Raw genomic sequence first — 13414 nt, forward strand, 5'->3', positions numbered from 1 at the left:
GCCGGTGTCCTTTTCTTTTTTAAGTGACACAGTTAGTCATATGAAGCCCTCTGGTTCTCCTGCAGATGCCCTCCCACCTCGCCTGTTTAAGGAGGTACTTGCTACTATTGGATCAAGTGTCCTTAACATTATCAATAGTAGCCTCTCTTCTGGAATAGTTCCAGTAGAGTTTAAACATGCAGTGGTACGACCTCTACTTAAAAAACCCAGCCTCGACCCCTCTCTCCTCTCTAACTTCAGACCTATCTCTAATCTTCCATACATTTCCAAAATATTAGAGAAGGTTGTCTACAGTCAGTTGCTGCCCTTCTTAGAGGATAATGGTATCACTGAGCTGTTCCAGTCCGGTTTTAAAGCCCTCCACAGCACAGAGTCAGCGCTTCTAAAAGTTTTTAACGATATCCTCCTGTCCACTGATTCTGGTAAATATGTTGTCCTGGTGCTTTTAGATCTGTCTGCTGCGTTCGACACCGTCGACCACGCCACCTTAATCACTCGTCTTGAGAACTGTGTGGGCATTAAGGGCGCCGCCCTCAACTGGTTCCGGTCGTACCTAACCGACAGGAGTTTTTGTGTAAAAGTAGACAGTTTTATGTCGTCCACAGCTCCTTTACCACATGGGGTCCCCCAGGGTTCAATCCTTGCCCCAATTTTATTTGCGCTTTACCTTCTCCCCCTTGGTTCTATTTTTAGGAAGTACAGTATTGCATTTCATTTTTATGCCGATGATTGCCAGATTTATTTTCCCATGGCACAAAATAACACGGTTCAAAGTCTTATTGACTGCCTGCACGACATCAAAGTCTGGCTTTCAGCTAACTTCCTGAGCCTAAATGAAGACAAAACAGAAGTTATGTTGTTCGGTCCAAGTCGCTCTCCCTCCCCCAACGTTGACCTCGGCACTCTGACCCCGTATCTCAGCGACTCTGTCACAAACCTGGGGGTAAAGTTTGACTCAGATTTTAAATTCGAAAAACAAATCAGCAGCGTCGTTCAAAAAAGCTTTTATCAATTACGCCAAATAGCGAAAGTGAAACCGCTTCTATCAAGACATGATCTTGAGAAATTAATCCACGCTTTTATCTCGACTCGTCTTGATTACTGTAATGCCCTGTATGTTGGCATTAGCCAGGCCTCCCTCGCCCGCCTGCAGCTCGTGCAGAACTCTGCTGCTCGTCTGCTAACACAGACCCGCAGACGTGAGCACATCACCCCTATTTTAGCGTCCCTTCACTGGCTCCCTGTGCGTTACCGAATACATTTTAAACTCCTTTTATTTGTTTTTAAATGTCTAAACAACCTCGCGCCAATCTATCTCTCCGACCTCCTTCAGCCTTACTGCCCCACCCGATCCTTAAGATCAGCCGATCAGCTGCTGTTGACGGTCCCTGACACAAGGCTGAAGCTTAGAGGTGACAGAGCTTTCGCCGTTGCTGCTCCCAAGCTCTGGAACGACCTACCCCTGAGTGTTAGACAAGCCTCCTCTCTTCCTGTTTTTAAATCTCTCTTAAAAACATACTTTTATTCCATGGCTTTTAACACTGAGTGATATCCATCCTGCAATGGCGCCCCATAATACACCTGCTGTGATCCTGTTTTTATGTTTTTATGTTTTTATTAATTCTATTTTAATTATTTATTTTTTATCATGTTCTGTTTGTGTTGTGTTGTGTTTGCTCGGTACTCGTTTTATCTTTTAACCTGCTCATTGTACAGCACTTTGGCTACCCCTGTGGTAAATTTTAAATGTGCTTTATAAATAAAGTTGATTTGATTTGATTTGATACATGTAGTGTATTTAGTGTGCATGTACTGCATATAGTGTGCATGTACTGTATGTACAGTACAGGATGGGCTAGAATAAAGTGCATGAGTGTCCATGTGTGATTGCAGTGTCATTATTGAAGTGTACCTTGCTTAAATCCACAGAAGTGTTTTCTCTGCTGGCGTCCTCTTTCCCATCTGGAGCTGCTAAATGACACTGCGATGATGTCATCTGACCTGGATGAGGGTTAGAGTTATTATATCATTATTATTATAGTTTTATTATACTACTATGATGTCATCTGACCTGGATGAGGGTTAGAGTTAGCAGACTATTATTATTATACTATTATTTCATCTGACCTAGATACGGGTTATAGTTATTATATCATTATCATTATAGTTTTATTATACTATTATGATGTCATCTGACCCGCACAAGGGCTAGAGTTATTATATCATTATTAATATTATACATGTATTATATTATTATGACATTATCTGACCTGCACAAAGGTTAGAGGTATTATAATATTATTATAAAAATATTATACTATTATTATACTACAAACCCCGTTTCCATATGAGTTGGGAAATGGTGTTAGATGTAAATATAAATGGAATACAATGATTTGCAAATCATTTTCAACCCATATTCAATTGAATATGCTACAAAGACAACATATTTGATGTTCAAACTCATAAAACATTTTTTTTTTTTGCAAATAATCATTAACTTTAGAATTTGATGGCAGCAACACGTGACAAAGAAGGTGAGAAAGGTGGCAATAAATACTGATAAAGTTGAGGAATGCTCATCAAACACTTATTTGGAACATCCCACAGGTGAACAGGCAAATTGGGAACAGGTGGGTGCCATGATTGGGTATAAAAGTAGATTCCATGAAATGCTCAGTCATTCACAAACAAGGCCATCTTGGCCTTTACTGCCTACAAACTGGACTATCCTAGTCCCGGCTTGGCCTTTACTGCCTACAAACTGGACTATCCTAGCCCCGGCTTGGCCTTTACTGCCTACAAATTGGACTATCCTAGTCCCGGCTTGGCCTTTACTGCCTACAAACTGGACTATCCTAGTCCCAGCTTGGCCTTTACTGCCTACGAACTGGACTATCCTAGTCCCAGCTTGGCCTTTACTGCCTACAAACTGGACTATCCTAGTCCCGGCTTGGCCTTTACTGCCTACAAACTGGACTATCCTAGTCCCAGCTTGGCCTTTACTGCCTACAAACTGGACTATCCTAGTCCCGGCTTGGCCTTTACTGCCTACAAACTGGACTATCCTAGTCCCGGCTTGGCCTTTACTGCCTACAAACTGGACTATCCTAGTCCCGGCTTGGCCTTTACTGCCTACAAACTGGACTATCCTAGTCCCAGCTTGGCCTTCATTTGGAATTTGATGCCTGCAACATGTTTCAAAAAAGCTGGCACAAGTGGCAAAAAAGAGTGAGAAAGTTGAGGAATGCTCATCAAAGACTTATTAGGAACAACCCACAGGTGAACAGGCTAATTGGGAACAGGTGGGTGCCATGATTGGGTATAAAAGCAGCTTCCATGAAATGCTCAGTCGTTCACAAACAAGGACGGGGCGAGGGTCACCACTTTGTCAACAAATGCGTGAGCAAACTGTTGAACAGTTTAAGAAAAACCTTAAGGAATTTAGGGATTTCACCATCTACGCTCCGTAATATCATCAAAGGGTTGAGAGAATCTGGAGAAATCACTGCACATAAGCAGCTAAGCCCGTGACCTTCCATCCCTCAGGCTGTACTGCATCAACAAGCGACATCAGCGTGTAAAGGATATCACCACATGGGCTCAGGAACACTTCAGAAACCCACTGTCAGTAACTACAGTTGGTCGCTGCATCTGTAAGTGCAAGTTAAAACTCTCCTATGCAAGGCGAAAACCGTTTATCAACAACACCCGGAAACGCCGTCGGCTTCGCTGGGCCTGAGCTCATCTAAGATGGACTGATACAAAGTGGGAAAGTGTTCTGTGGTCTGACGAGTCCACATTTCAAATTGTTTTTTTGGAAACTGTGGACGTCGTGTCCTCCGGACCAAAGAGGAAAAGAACCATCCGGATTGTTCTCGGCGCAAAGTGTAAAAGGCAGCATGTGTGATGGTATGGGGGTGTATTAGTGGCCAAGACATGGGTAACTTACACATCTGTGAAGGCACCATTAATGCTGAAAGGTACATCAAGCAAGAATGGGAAAGAATTCCACTTCAAAAATGTGTCTCCTCAGTTCCCAAACCTTTACTGAGTGTTGTTAAAAGGAAAGGCCAACTCATATGGAAACGGGGTTTGTATTATGGCATCACCATAAGGGTTAAAGTTATTATACTTCCTAACCAACGATGAGAAGAGAAAACTCCATTTCCTCACCGTTCTTGTCCAGGTGGACGTCTGAGGCCCGTCGACTCATGTCAGCCAGAGAGCGCATGATGGGAAGACGCTTGGTCAGCTTCTTCTGGTTCTGGTGATGGTGGCGCTTCAGCAGAGTCTCATGCACCTTCTTTCTCAGCTCCTCACCCAGCGGAGAGTACAACTCCTGCTGGTCCAACACCATGTCTGCACACGCAATTGTTGGTGGTCAATATGTAGTACTGATGACTATGTGCTTGTTTTATCGTCCGTGGTCAATATGTAGTACTGATGACTATGTGCTTGTTTTATTGTCCGTTGTCAATATGTAGTACTGATGACTATGTGCTTGTTTTATTGTTGGTGGTCAATATGTAGTACTGATGACTATGTGCTTGTTTTATTGTTGGTGGTCAATATGTAGTACTGATGACTATGTGCTTGTTTTATTGTTGGTGGTCAATATGTAGTACTGATGACTATGTGCTTGTTTTATTGTTGGTGGTCAATATGTAGTACTGATGACTATGTGCTTGTTTTATTGTTGGTGGTCAATATGTAGTACTGATGACTATGTGCTTGTTTTATCGTCTGTGGTCAATATCTAGTACTGATGACTATGTGCTTGTTTTATTGTCCGTGGTCAATATGTAGTATTGATGACTATGTGCTTGTTTTATTGTCCGTGGTCAATATGTAGTACTGATGACTATGTGCATGTTTTATTGTCCGTGGTCAATATGTAGTACTGATGACTATGTGCTTGTTTTATTGTCCGTGGTCAATATGTAGTACTGACGACTATGTGCTTGTTTTAATGTTGGTGGTCAATATATAGTACTGATGACAATGTGCTTGTTTTATTGTCCGTGGTCAATATGTAGTACTGATGACTATGTGCTTGTTTTAATGTTGGTGGTCAATATATAGTACTGATGACTATGTGCTTGTTTTATTGTCCGTGGTCAATATGTAGTACTGATGACTATGTGCTTGTTTTATTGTCCGTGGTCAATATGTAGTACTGATGACTATGTGCTTGTTTTATTGTTGGTGGTCAATGTGTAGTACTGATGACTATGTGCTTGTTTTATTGTTGGTGGTCAATTTGTAGTATTGATGACTGTGTGCTTGTTTTATTTGTTGGTGGTCAATATGTAGTACTGATGACTATGTGCTTGTTGTATTGTTGGTGGTCAATATGTAGTACTGATGACTATGTGCTTGTTTTAATGTCCGTGGTCAATATGTAGTACTGATGACTATGTGCTTGTTTTATTGTCCGTGGTCAATATGTAGTACTGATGACTATGTGCTTGTTTTTTTGTCCGTGGTCAATATGTAGTACTGATGACTATGTGCTTGTTTTACTGTCGGTGGTCAATATGTAGTACTTATGACTATGTGCTTGTGTTATTGTCCGTGGTCAATATGTAGTACTGATGACTATGTGCTTGTTTTATCGTCTGTGGTCAATATCTAGTACTGATGACTATGTGCTCGTTTTATTGTCCGTGGTCAATATGTAGTACTGATGAATATGTGCTTGTTTTATTGTTGGTGGTCAATATGTAGTACTGACGACTATGTGCTTGTTTTAATGTTGGTGGTCAATATATAGTACTGATGACAATGTGCTTGTTTTATTGTCCGTGGTCAATATGTAGTACTGATGACTATGTGCTTGTTTTAATGTTGGTGGTCAATATATAGTACTGATGACTATGTGCTTGTTTTAATGTTGGTGGTCAATATGTAGTACTGATGACTATGTGCTTGTTTTATTGTCCATGGTCAATATGTAGTACTGATGACTATGTGCTTGTTTTATTGTCTGTGGTCAATATGTAGTACTGATGACTATGTGCTTGTTTTATTGTCCGTGGTCAATATGTAGTACTGATGACTATGTGCTTGTTTTATTGTTGGTGGTCAATATGTAGTACTGATGACTATGTGCTTGTTTTATTGTCCGTGGTCAATGTGTAGTACTGATGACTATGTGCTTGTTTTATTGTCCGTGGTCAATATGTAGTACTGATGACTATGTGCTTGTTTTATTGTCCGTGGTCAATATGTAGTACTGATGACTATGTGCTTGTTTTATTGTCCGTGGTCAATATGTAGTACTGATGACTATGTGCTTCTAATGGTGAGTTACCTGCTATGTCAGTGAGGGTGTGGGCCCTCAGGGTGGGTTACCTCCTATGTCAGTGAGGGTGCGGGCCCTCATGGTGGGTTACCTGCTATGTCAGTGAGGGTGTGGGCCCTCATGGTGAGTTACCTGCTATGTCAGTGAGGGTGTGGGCCCTCAGGGTGGGTTACCTGCTATGTCAGTGAGGGTGTGGGCCCTCAGGGTGGGTTACCTCCTATGTCAGTGAGGGTGTGGGCCCTCATGGTGAGTTACCTGCTATGTCAGTGAGGGTGTGGGCCCTCATGGTGAGTTACCTGCTATGTCAGTGAGGGTGTGGGCCCTCATGGTGAGTTACCTGCTATGTCAGTGAGGGTGTGGGCCCTCATGGTGAGTTACCTGCTATGTCAGTGAGGGTGTGGGCCCTCATGGTGGGTTACCTGCTATGTCAGTGAGGGTGTGGGCCCTCATGGTGGGTTACCTGCTATGTCAGTGAGGGTGTGGGCCCTCATGGTGAGTTACCTGCTATGTCAGTGAGGGTGTGGGCCCTCATGGTGAGTTACCTGCTATGTCAGTGAGGGTGTGGGCCCTCATGGTGGGTTACCTGCTATGTCAGTGAGGGTGTGGGCCCTCATGGTGAGTTACCTGCTATGTCAGTGAGGGTGTGGGCCCTCATGTCCAGCAGCACGGTGCCGTTGATGATGCAACCTCGCAGCTGGAACAGGCTGTGCAGCGACAGCGTGGCCACGTAAGGTTTGCTCCACCGCTCGCCTCCGTCCTCCACGTCCTCCTCAAACTTCAACCACCTGAGGACACACCTGGTGGAAGTCACCTGGCCACACACCTCCAACCACAGTCCCACTTCCTCTCGACCTCTATGTTTGTGATACTGACGATTGTGCTGGTGAGGTAGCACAGCTGCGGCCAGCCGCTACCGCTTTCGGTTTGCCTGGCCACACCCACCAACCAGACTCCCAGCACACGCTCCAGAACTGTTCCCCGACCCAGAACACGCTCCACGGCTAGTCCCCGACCCAGCACCTGCTCCAAGGCTGGTCCCGCACCCAGCACCTAGTCCACGGTTGGTCCCCCACCCAGCACCTGCTCCACGGCTGGTCCCCGACCCAGCACACGCTCCACGGCTGGTCCCCGACCCAGAACACGCTCCACGGCTGGTTCCTACACCAGCAACCTCTCCACGGCTGGATCCCAGACCAGCACTCGCTCCCAGACCAGCACCAGCTCCCAGGCTGAATCCCAGACCAGCACCCACTCCTAGACTGGTGCCCATGCCAGCACCCGCTCCTAGACTGGTGCCCATACCAGTAATAAATAAATGATAAATGGGTTATACTTGTACAGCGCTTTTCTACCTTCAAGGTACTCAAAGCGCTTTGACAGTATTTCCACATTCACCCATTCACACACACATTCACACACTGATGGCGGGAGCTGCCATGCAAGGCGCTAACCAGCAGCCATCAGGAGCAAGGTGTGAAGTGGCTTGCCCAAGGACACAACGGACGTGACTCGGACGGTAGAAGGTGTCTTGCCCAAGGACACAACGGACGTGACTCGGAAGGTAGAAGGTGGGAATTCAACCCCAGTAACCAGCTACCCTCCGATTGCTGGCACGGCCACTCTACCAACTTCGCCACGGCGTCCCCAGTACCAGCACCCGGACTAGTCCTCGAACCAGTACCAGCTCCAAGACTGGCCCCTGTACCAGCACCTGCACCCAGGCTGGTTCTCGAGTCAGCACCACGGCCAGCAGCACCGTCTTCAGCACCACGGCCAGCGCCTGCTTCTGCACCTCAGCCAGCTTCTCAGCCTGCGTCCTCCACGTCTCCGGCTCCAACGTCATCATCCTCCACGTCTCCAGCATTGTCGCCCCCACGACTTCCGGCTGGCCGGTCGCACAGGCGGACATCTGGCGCCAGCACGCGGCGCCCTCTGTGGCCAGGGTATGGACGCTTTCTGTGCCAACAGCAGCGACGCCCAGGACGTGGACGTGGATCTCGTTGGCTGCTTTGTGTCTGGTGCCACTCGCGTCCGCTTTCCCGATGGCCAAGAAGGTGGCCGTTCTTTGGCCGTCTGACTCACCGGTTGCAGCAGCAGTCTACTCGCCGCGGCCACCAGACTTGTCCCCGATGGATTCGGGGACACTTGGGCCAGCGACCCACCACCAGTTCCCCCCTCCGTCCTCCCTTGTTTCTTGATCTTGTTTTTCTGCTTTCAGTCCAAGGACAGCTGGAATCTGTCCATAAGGAGGAGGGTACTGTCACGGCGGCTGGGTCTGCCGTCACCTCCCTTGGAAGTGCGCCTAGACACGCCCCTGTTCGCGCTGGCCGCATCACGCCCACATGTCAGCAAGCCTATGGGCGATCAGCAATCAGCACACCTGGGACTGATGAAGGCGAGCTGAATAAAGACCATGGATCCAAGGATCCTTGCCGGAACTTAATCTTCTGTTGTGTACTGTAAGCCGACTACTCAGCTTTATGCTCTCTCTCGCTCTCTCTCTCTCTCTCTCTGTGTTTCACTTCCGTGTTTCACTGTTCTTCCTTGTCGTCTTCTCCAGCAGGCTGCCTTCGTCCCTGCATGATCGCGCTGTGCGCCTCGACTTCCCCTTTGGACTGCCACCCTCGATCCTCGACCCCCACTTTGCACACGGACCCCTTGACGCCTCTCTCAGCCCCACGGACCTCCCACTTGTCTCAAGGACTTGTCTGCTTCCTCATCCAACAATTAGGTAATACTCAACAGCTAATCATTCATACACATCATCTCCCACCATACACCCCTTTTGGATTAGTCACACTCCATTCTCTTGTTTAGTATATATATATTTAGTATTGTGTATTATTATTATATATATATTGTGCATATTTATAATAAAACATAGAGCAACATCACCCCATTGTGGAACTGTGCCGTCACTACTCCCCCTGTATACACAACACCCATATAGACACTTACATCATGTGTTGTCTTCATTATAACATTTGTGTCTGACTTTTAAAGTCTTTTGATAGTAGGCTAATATAACTAATATAGACACTTACATCATGTGTGTCTTCATTATAACACGTATGTAAGACTTTTAAAGTCATTTTGATAGTAGGCTAATATAGCTAATATAGAGACTTACCTCATGTGTTGTCTTCATTATAACACTTATATAAGACTTTTAAAGTCATTTTGATAGTAGGCTATTATAGCTAAAATAGACACTTATGTCATGTGTTGCCTTCATTATAACACTTATATAAGACTTTTAAAGTCATTTTGATAGTAGGCTAATATAGACACTTACATCATGTGTTGTCTTCATTATAACACTTATATAAGACTTTTAAAGTCATTTTGATAGTAGGCTAATATAGCTAATATAGACACTTACATCATGTGTTGCCTTCATTATAACACTTATATAAGACTTTTAAAGTAATTTTGATAGTAGACGAATATATCTAATATAGACACTTACGTCATGTGTTGCCTTCATTATAACACTTATATAAGACTTTTAAAGTCATTTTGATAATAGGCTAATATAGACACTTATATCATGTGTTGTCTTCATTATAACACTTATATAAGACTTTAAAGTCATTTTGATAGTAGGCTAATATAGACACTTACATCATGTGTTGTCTTCATTATAACACTTATATAAGACTTTTAAAGTCATTTTGATAGTAGGCTAATATAGCACATATAGACACTTACATCGTGTGTTGTCTTCATTATAACACTTATATAAGACTTTTAAAGTCATTTTGGTAGTAGGCTATTATAGCTAATATAGACACGTATGTCATGTGTTGCCTTCATTATAACACTTATATAAGACTTTTAAAGTCATTTTGATAGTAGGCTAATATAGACACTTACATCATGTGTTGTCTTCATTATAACACTTATATAAGACTTTTAAAGTCATTTTGATAGTAGGCTAATATAGCTAATATAGACACTTACATCATGTGTTGCCTTCATTATAACACTTATATAAGGCTTTTAAAGTAATTTTGATAGTAGACGAATATATCTAATATAGACACATACGTCATGTGTTGCCTTCATTATAACACTTATATAAGACTTTTAAAGTCATTTTGATAATAGGCTAATATAGACACTTATATCATGTGTTGTCTTCATTATAACACTTATATAAGACTTTAAAGTCATTTTGATAGTAGGCTAATACAGACACTTACATCATGTGTTGTCTTCATTATAACACTTATATAAGACTTTTAAAGTCATTTTGATAGTAGGCTAATATAGCACATATAGACACTTACATCGTGTGTTGTCTTCATTATAACACTTATATAAGACTTTTAAAGTCATTTTGGTAGTAGGCTATTATAGCTAATATAGACACGTATGTCATGTGTTGCCTTCATTATAACACTTATATAAGACTTTTAAAGTCATTTTGATAGTAAGCTAATATAGACACTTACATCATGTGTTGTCTTCATTATAACACTTATATAAGACTTTTAAAGTCCTTTTGATAGTAGGCTAATATAGCTAATATAGACACTTACATCATGTGTTGTCTTCATTATAACACTTATATAAGGCTTTTAAAGTAATTTTGATAGTAGACGAATATATCTAATATAGACACTTACGTCATGTGTTGCCTTCATTATAACACTTATATAAGACTTTTAAAGTCATTTTGATAGTAGGCTAATATAGACACTTACATCATGTGTTGCCTTCATTATAACACTTATATAAGACTTTTAAAGTAATTTTGATAGTAGACGAATATATCTAATATAGACACTTACGTCATGTGTTGCCTTCATTATAACACTTATATAAGACTTTTAAAGTCATTTTGATAGTAGGCTAATATAGACACTTATATCATGTGTTGTCTTCATTATAACACTTATATAAGACTTTAAAGTCATTTTGATAGTAGGCTAATACAGACACTTACATCATGTGTTGTCTTCATTATAACACTTATATAAGACTTTTAAAGTCATTTTGATAGTAGGCTAATATAGCACATATAGACACTTACATCGTGTGTTGTCTTCATTATAACATTTGTGTCAGACTTTTAAAGTCTTTTGATAGTAGGCTAATATAACTAATATCGACACTTACATCATGTGTTGTCTTCATTATAACACGTATGTAAGACTTTTAAAGTCATTTTGATAGTAGGCTAATATAGCTAATATAGACACTTACATCATGTGTTGTCTTCATTATAACACTTATATAAGACTTTTAAAGTCATTTTGATAGTAGGCTAATATAGACACTTACGTCATGTGTTGTCTTCATTATAACACTTATATAAGACTTTTAAAGTCATTTTGATAGTAGGCTAATATAGACACTTACGTCATGTGTTGCCTTCACACTTATATATGGATTTTCCAGACAGATTAGTTGTGACAACAAAATCTACCTGGCACTTTCCCGCCACTCCAGCTGGCCCCCCTCCCTCACAAAGATCTCATCCATCTCCGTGAAGAGGTCGTGAGGAAGATGCTCCTCGTCCTCATCCTCTGCGCCCAGAAGAAGGTGGACTCTCTGCGAGGGAGTGTCTGGAAGGAACACAAACTACTTATTCCACCTGCGGACTAAAGTATTGGAACACCTCAGACAGGATCTGGTCCTCAACCTGAAGTCTGGGAATGTGTTCTGGGTCAAAGATCTTAGTTCTTCCACTCTAAACTGCTTTGGACAGGATTGGATCGTCCTTGAGGGACTTTGTGTCCAACTTTCCAAAAGTATTTCCGGACTATAAAGCGCTACTTTCTTTTACGTTATATCCAATCGTCATTCAGTCAGCCATTTAGCATGTTATGGACTCACCTTCGACTTGGAGAGGACATGAGCAAATGCACACAACGCACGTTGGCGCCGCTACCACTATATGGATGTTTAGTACCCACTCTGACTCCAGTGTCACCCCAGCAGGACTTCTGAGGACCAGTGGGACTAGAACATCACTTCCAAAACCAAAAATAGGTTTAGAAACAAGATCAAAGCTTGATTGACTAATTGGTTAAGAGGTGTGTCTCAATACTTTTGGCCATTTCATGATCGACACACAGGATAGTAGTACAGTAGTAGTAGTACAGTAGGAGTAGTACAGTAGTACAGTGGTAGTACAGTAGGAGTACAGAAGTAGTACAGTAGTAGTACAGTAGTAGTACTTCAGTAGTACAGTAGTAGTAGTAGTATAGTAGTAGTACAGTAGAACAGTAGTAGCAGTACAGTAGTAGCACAGTAGTAGTACAGTAGAACAGTAGTAGTAGTAGTAGTACAGTAGTAGCACAGTAGTAGTACAGTAGAACAGTAATAGCACAGTAGTAGAACAGTAGTAGTAGTAGTACACTAGTAGTAGTAGTACAGTAGCAGAACAGTAGTAGAACAGTAGTAGTAATACAGTAGTAACACAGTGGTAGTACAGTGGTACTACAATAGTAGTACAGTAGTAGTACAGTAGTAGTAGAGTAGTAGTAGAGTGGTGGTAGAGTAGTAGTACAGTAGTACAGTAGTAGTACAGTAGAACAGTAGTAGTAGTATAGTAGTAGCACAGTAGTAGTACAGTAGAACAGTAGTAGTACAGTAGTAGTACAGTAGTAGAACAGTATTAGTAGTACAGTAGTAGTAGTAGTACAGTAGTAGCACAGTGGTAGTACAGTGGTAGTACAATAGTAGTACAGTAGTAGTACAGTAGTAGTAGAGTAGAAGTACAGTGGTAGTAGAGTAGTAGTACAGTAGTACAGTAGTAGTACAGTAGTAGTACAGTAGAACAGAGGTGGTACAGTAGTAGAACAGTAGTAGTAGTACACTAGTAGTAGTAGTAGTAGTACAGTAGCAGAACAGTAGTAGAACAGTAGTAGTAATACAGTAGCAACACAGTGGTAGTACAATAGTAGTACAGTGGTAGTACAGTAGTAGTAGTACAGTAGTAGTAGAGTAGTAGTACAGTGGTAGTACAGTGGTAGTAGAGTAGTAGTACAGTAGTAGTACAGTAGAACAGTAGTAGTAGTAGTACAGTAGTAGCACAGTAGTAGTACAGTAGAACAGTAGTAGTAGTACAGTAGTAGCACAGTAGTAGTACAATAG

The 13414-nt window shown here is 42.3% G+C and overlaps 1 protein-coding gene across 1 annotated transcript in view; it reads right to left on the reverse strand.

Annotated features, from left to right (window-relative positions):
• LOC133614008 (sodium-driven chloride bicarbonate exchanger-like) overlaps positions 1-13414 on the reverse strand; it is a 154956-nt gene that overhangs the window by 88460 nt on the left and 53082 nt on the right. Inside the window, exons 11-14 of the mRNA XM_061971937.2 lie at positions 11742-11880; positions 6932-7092; positions 4177-4362; positions 1913-2001 (exon numbers count right to left, since the gene is read on the reverse strand). Of these exons, the coding sequence (XP_061827921.1) occupies positions 1913-2001; positions 4177-4362; positions 6932-7092; positions 11742-11880 (575 nt within the window). The remainder of the gene's footprint in view (positions 1-1912; positions 2002-4176; positions 4363-6931; positions 7093-11741; positions 11881-13414) is intronic.

This window comes from Nerophis lumbriciformis, linkage group LG13, assembly GCF_033978685.3.
Source record: "Nerophis lumbriciformis linkage group LG13, RoL_Nlum_v2.1, whole genome shotgun sequence".
Classification (NCBI taxonomy): Eukaryota; Metazoa; Chordata; class Actinopteri; order Syngnathiformes; family Syngnathidae; genus Nerophis; species Nerophis lumbriciformis.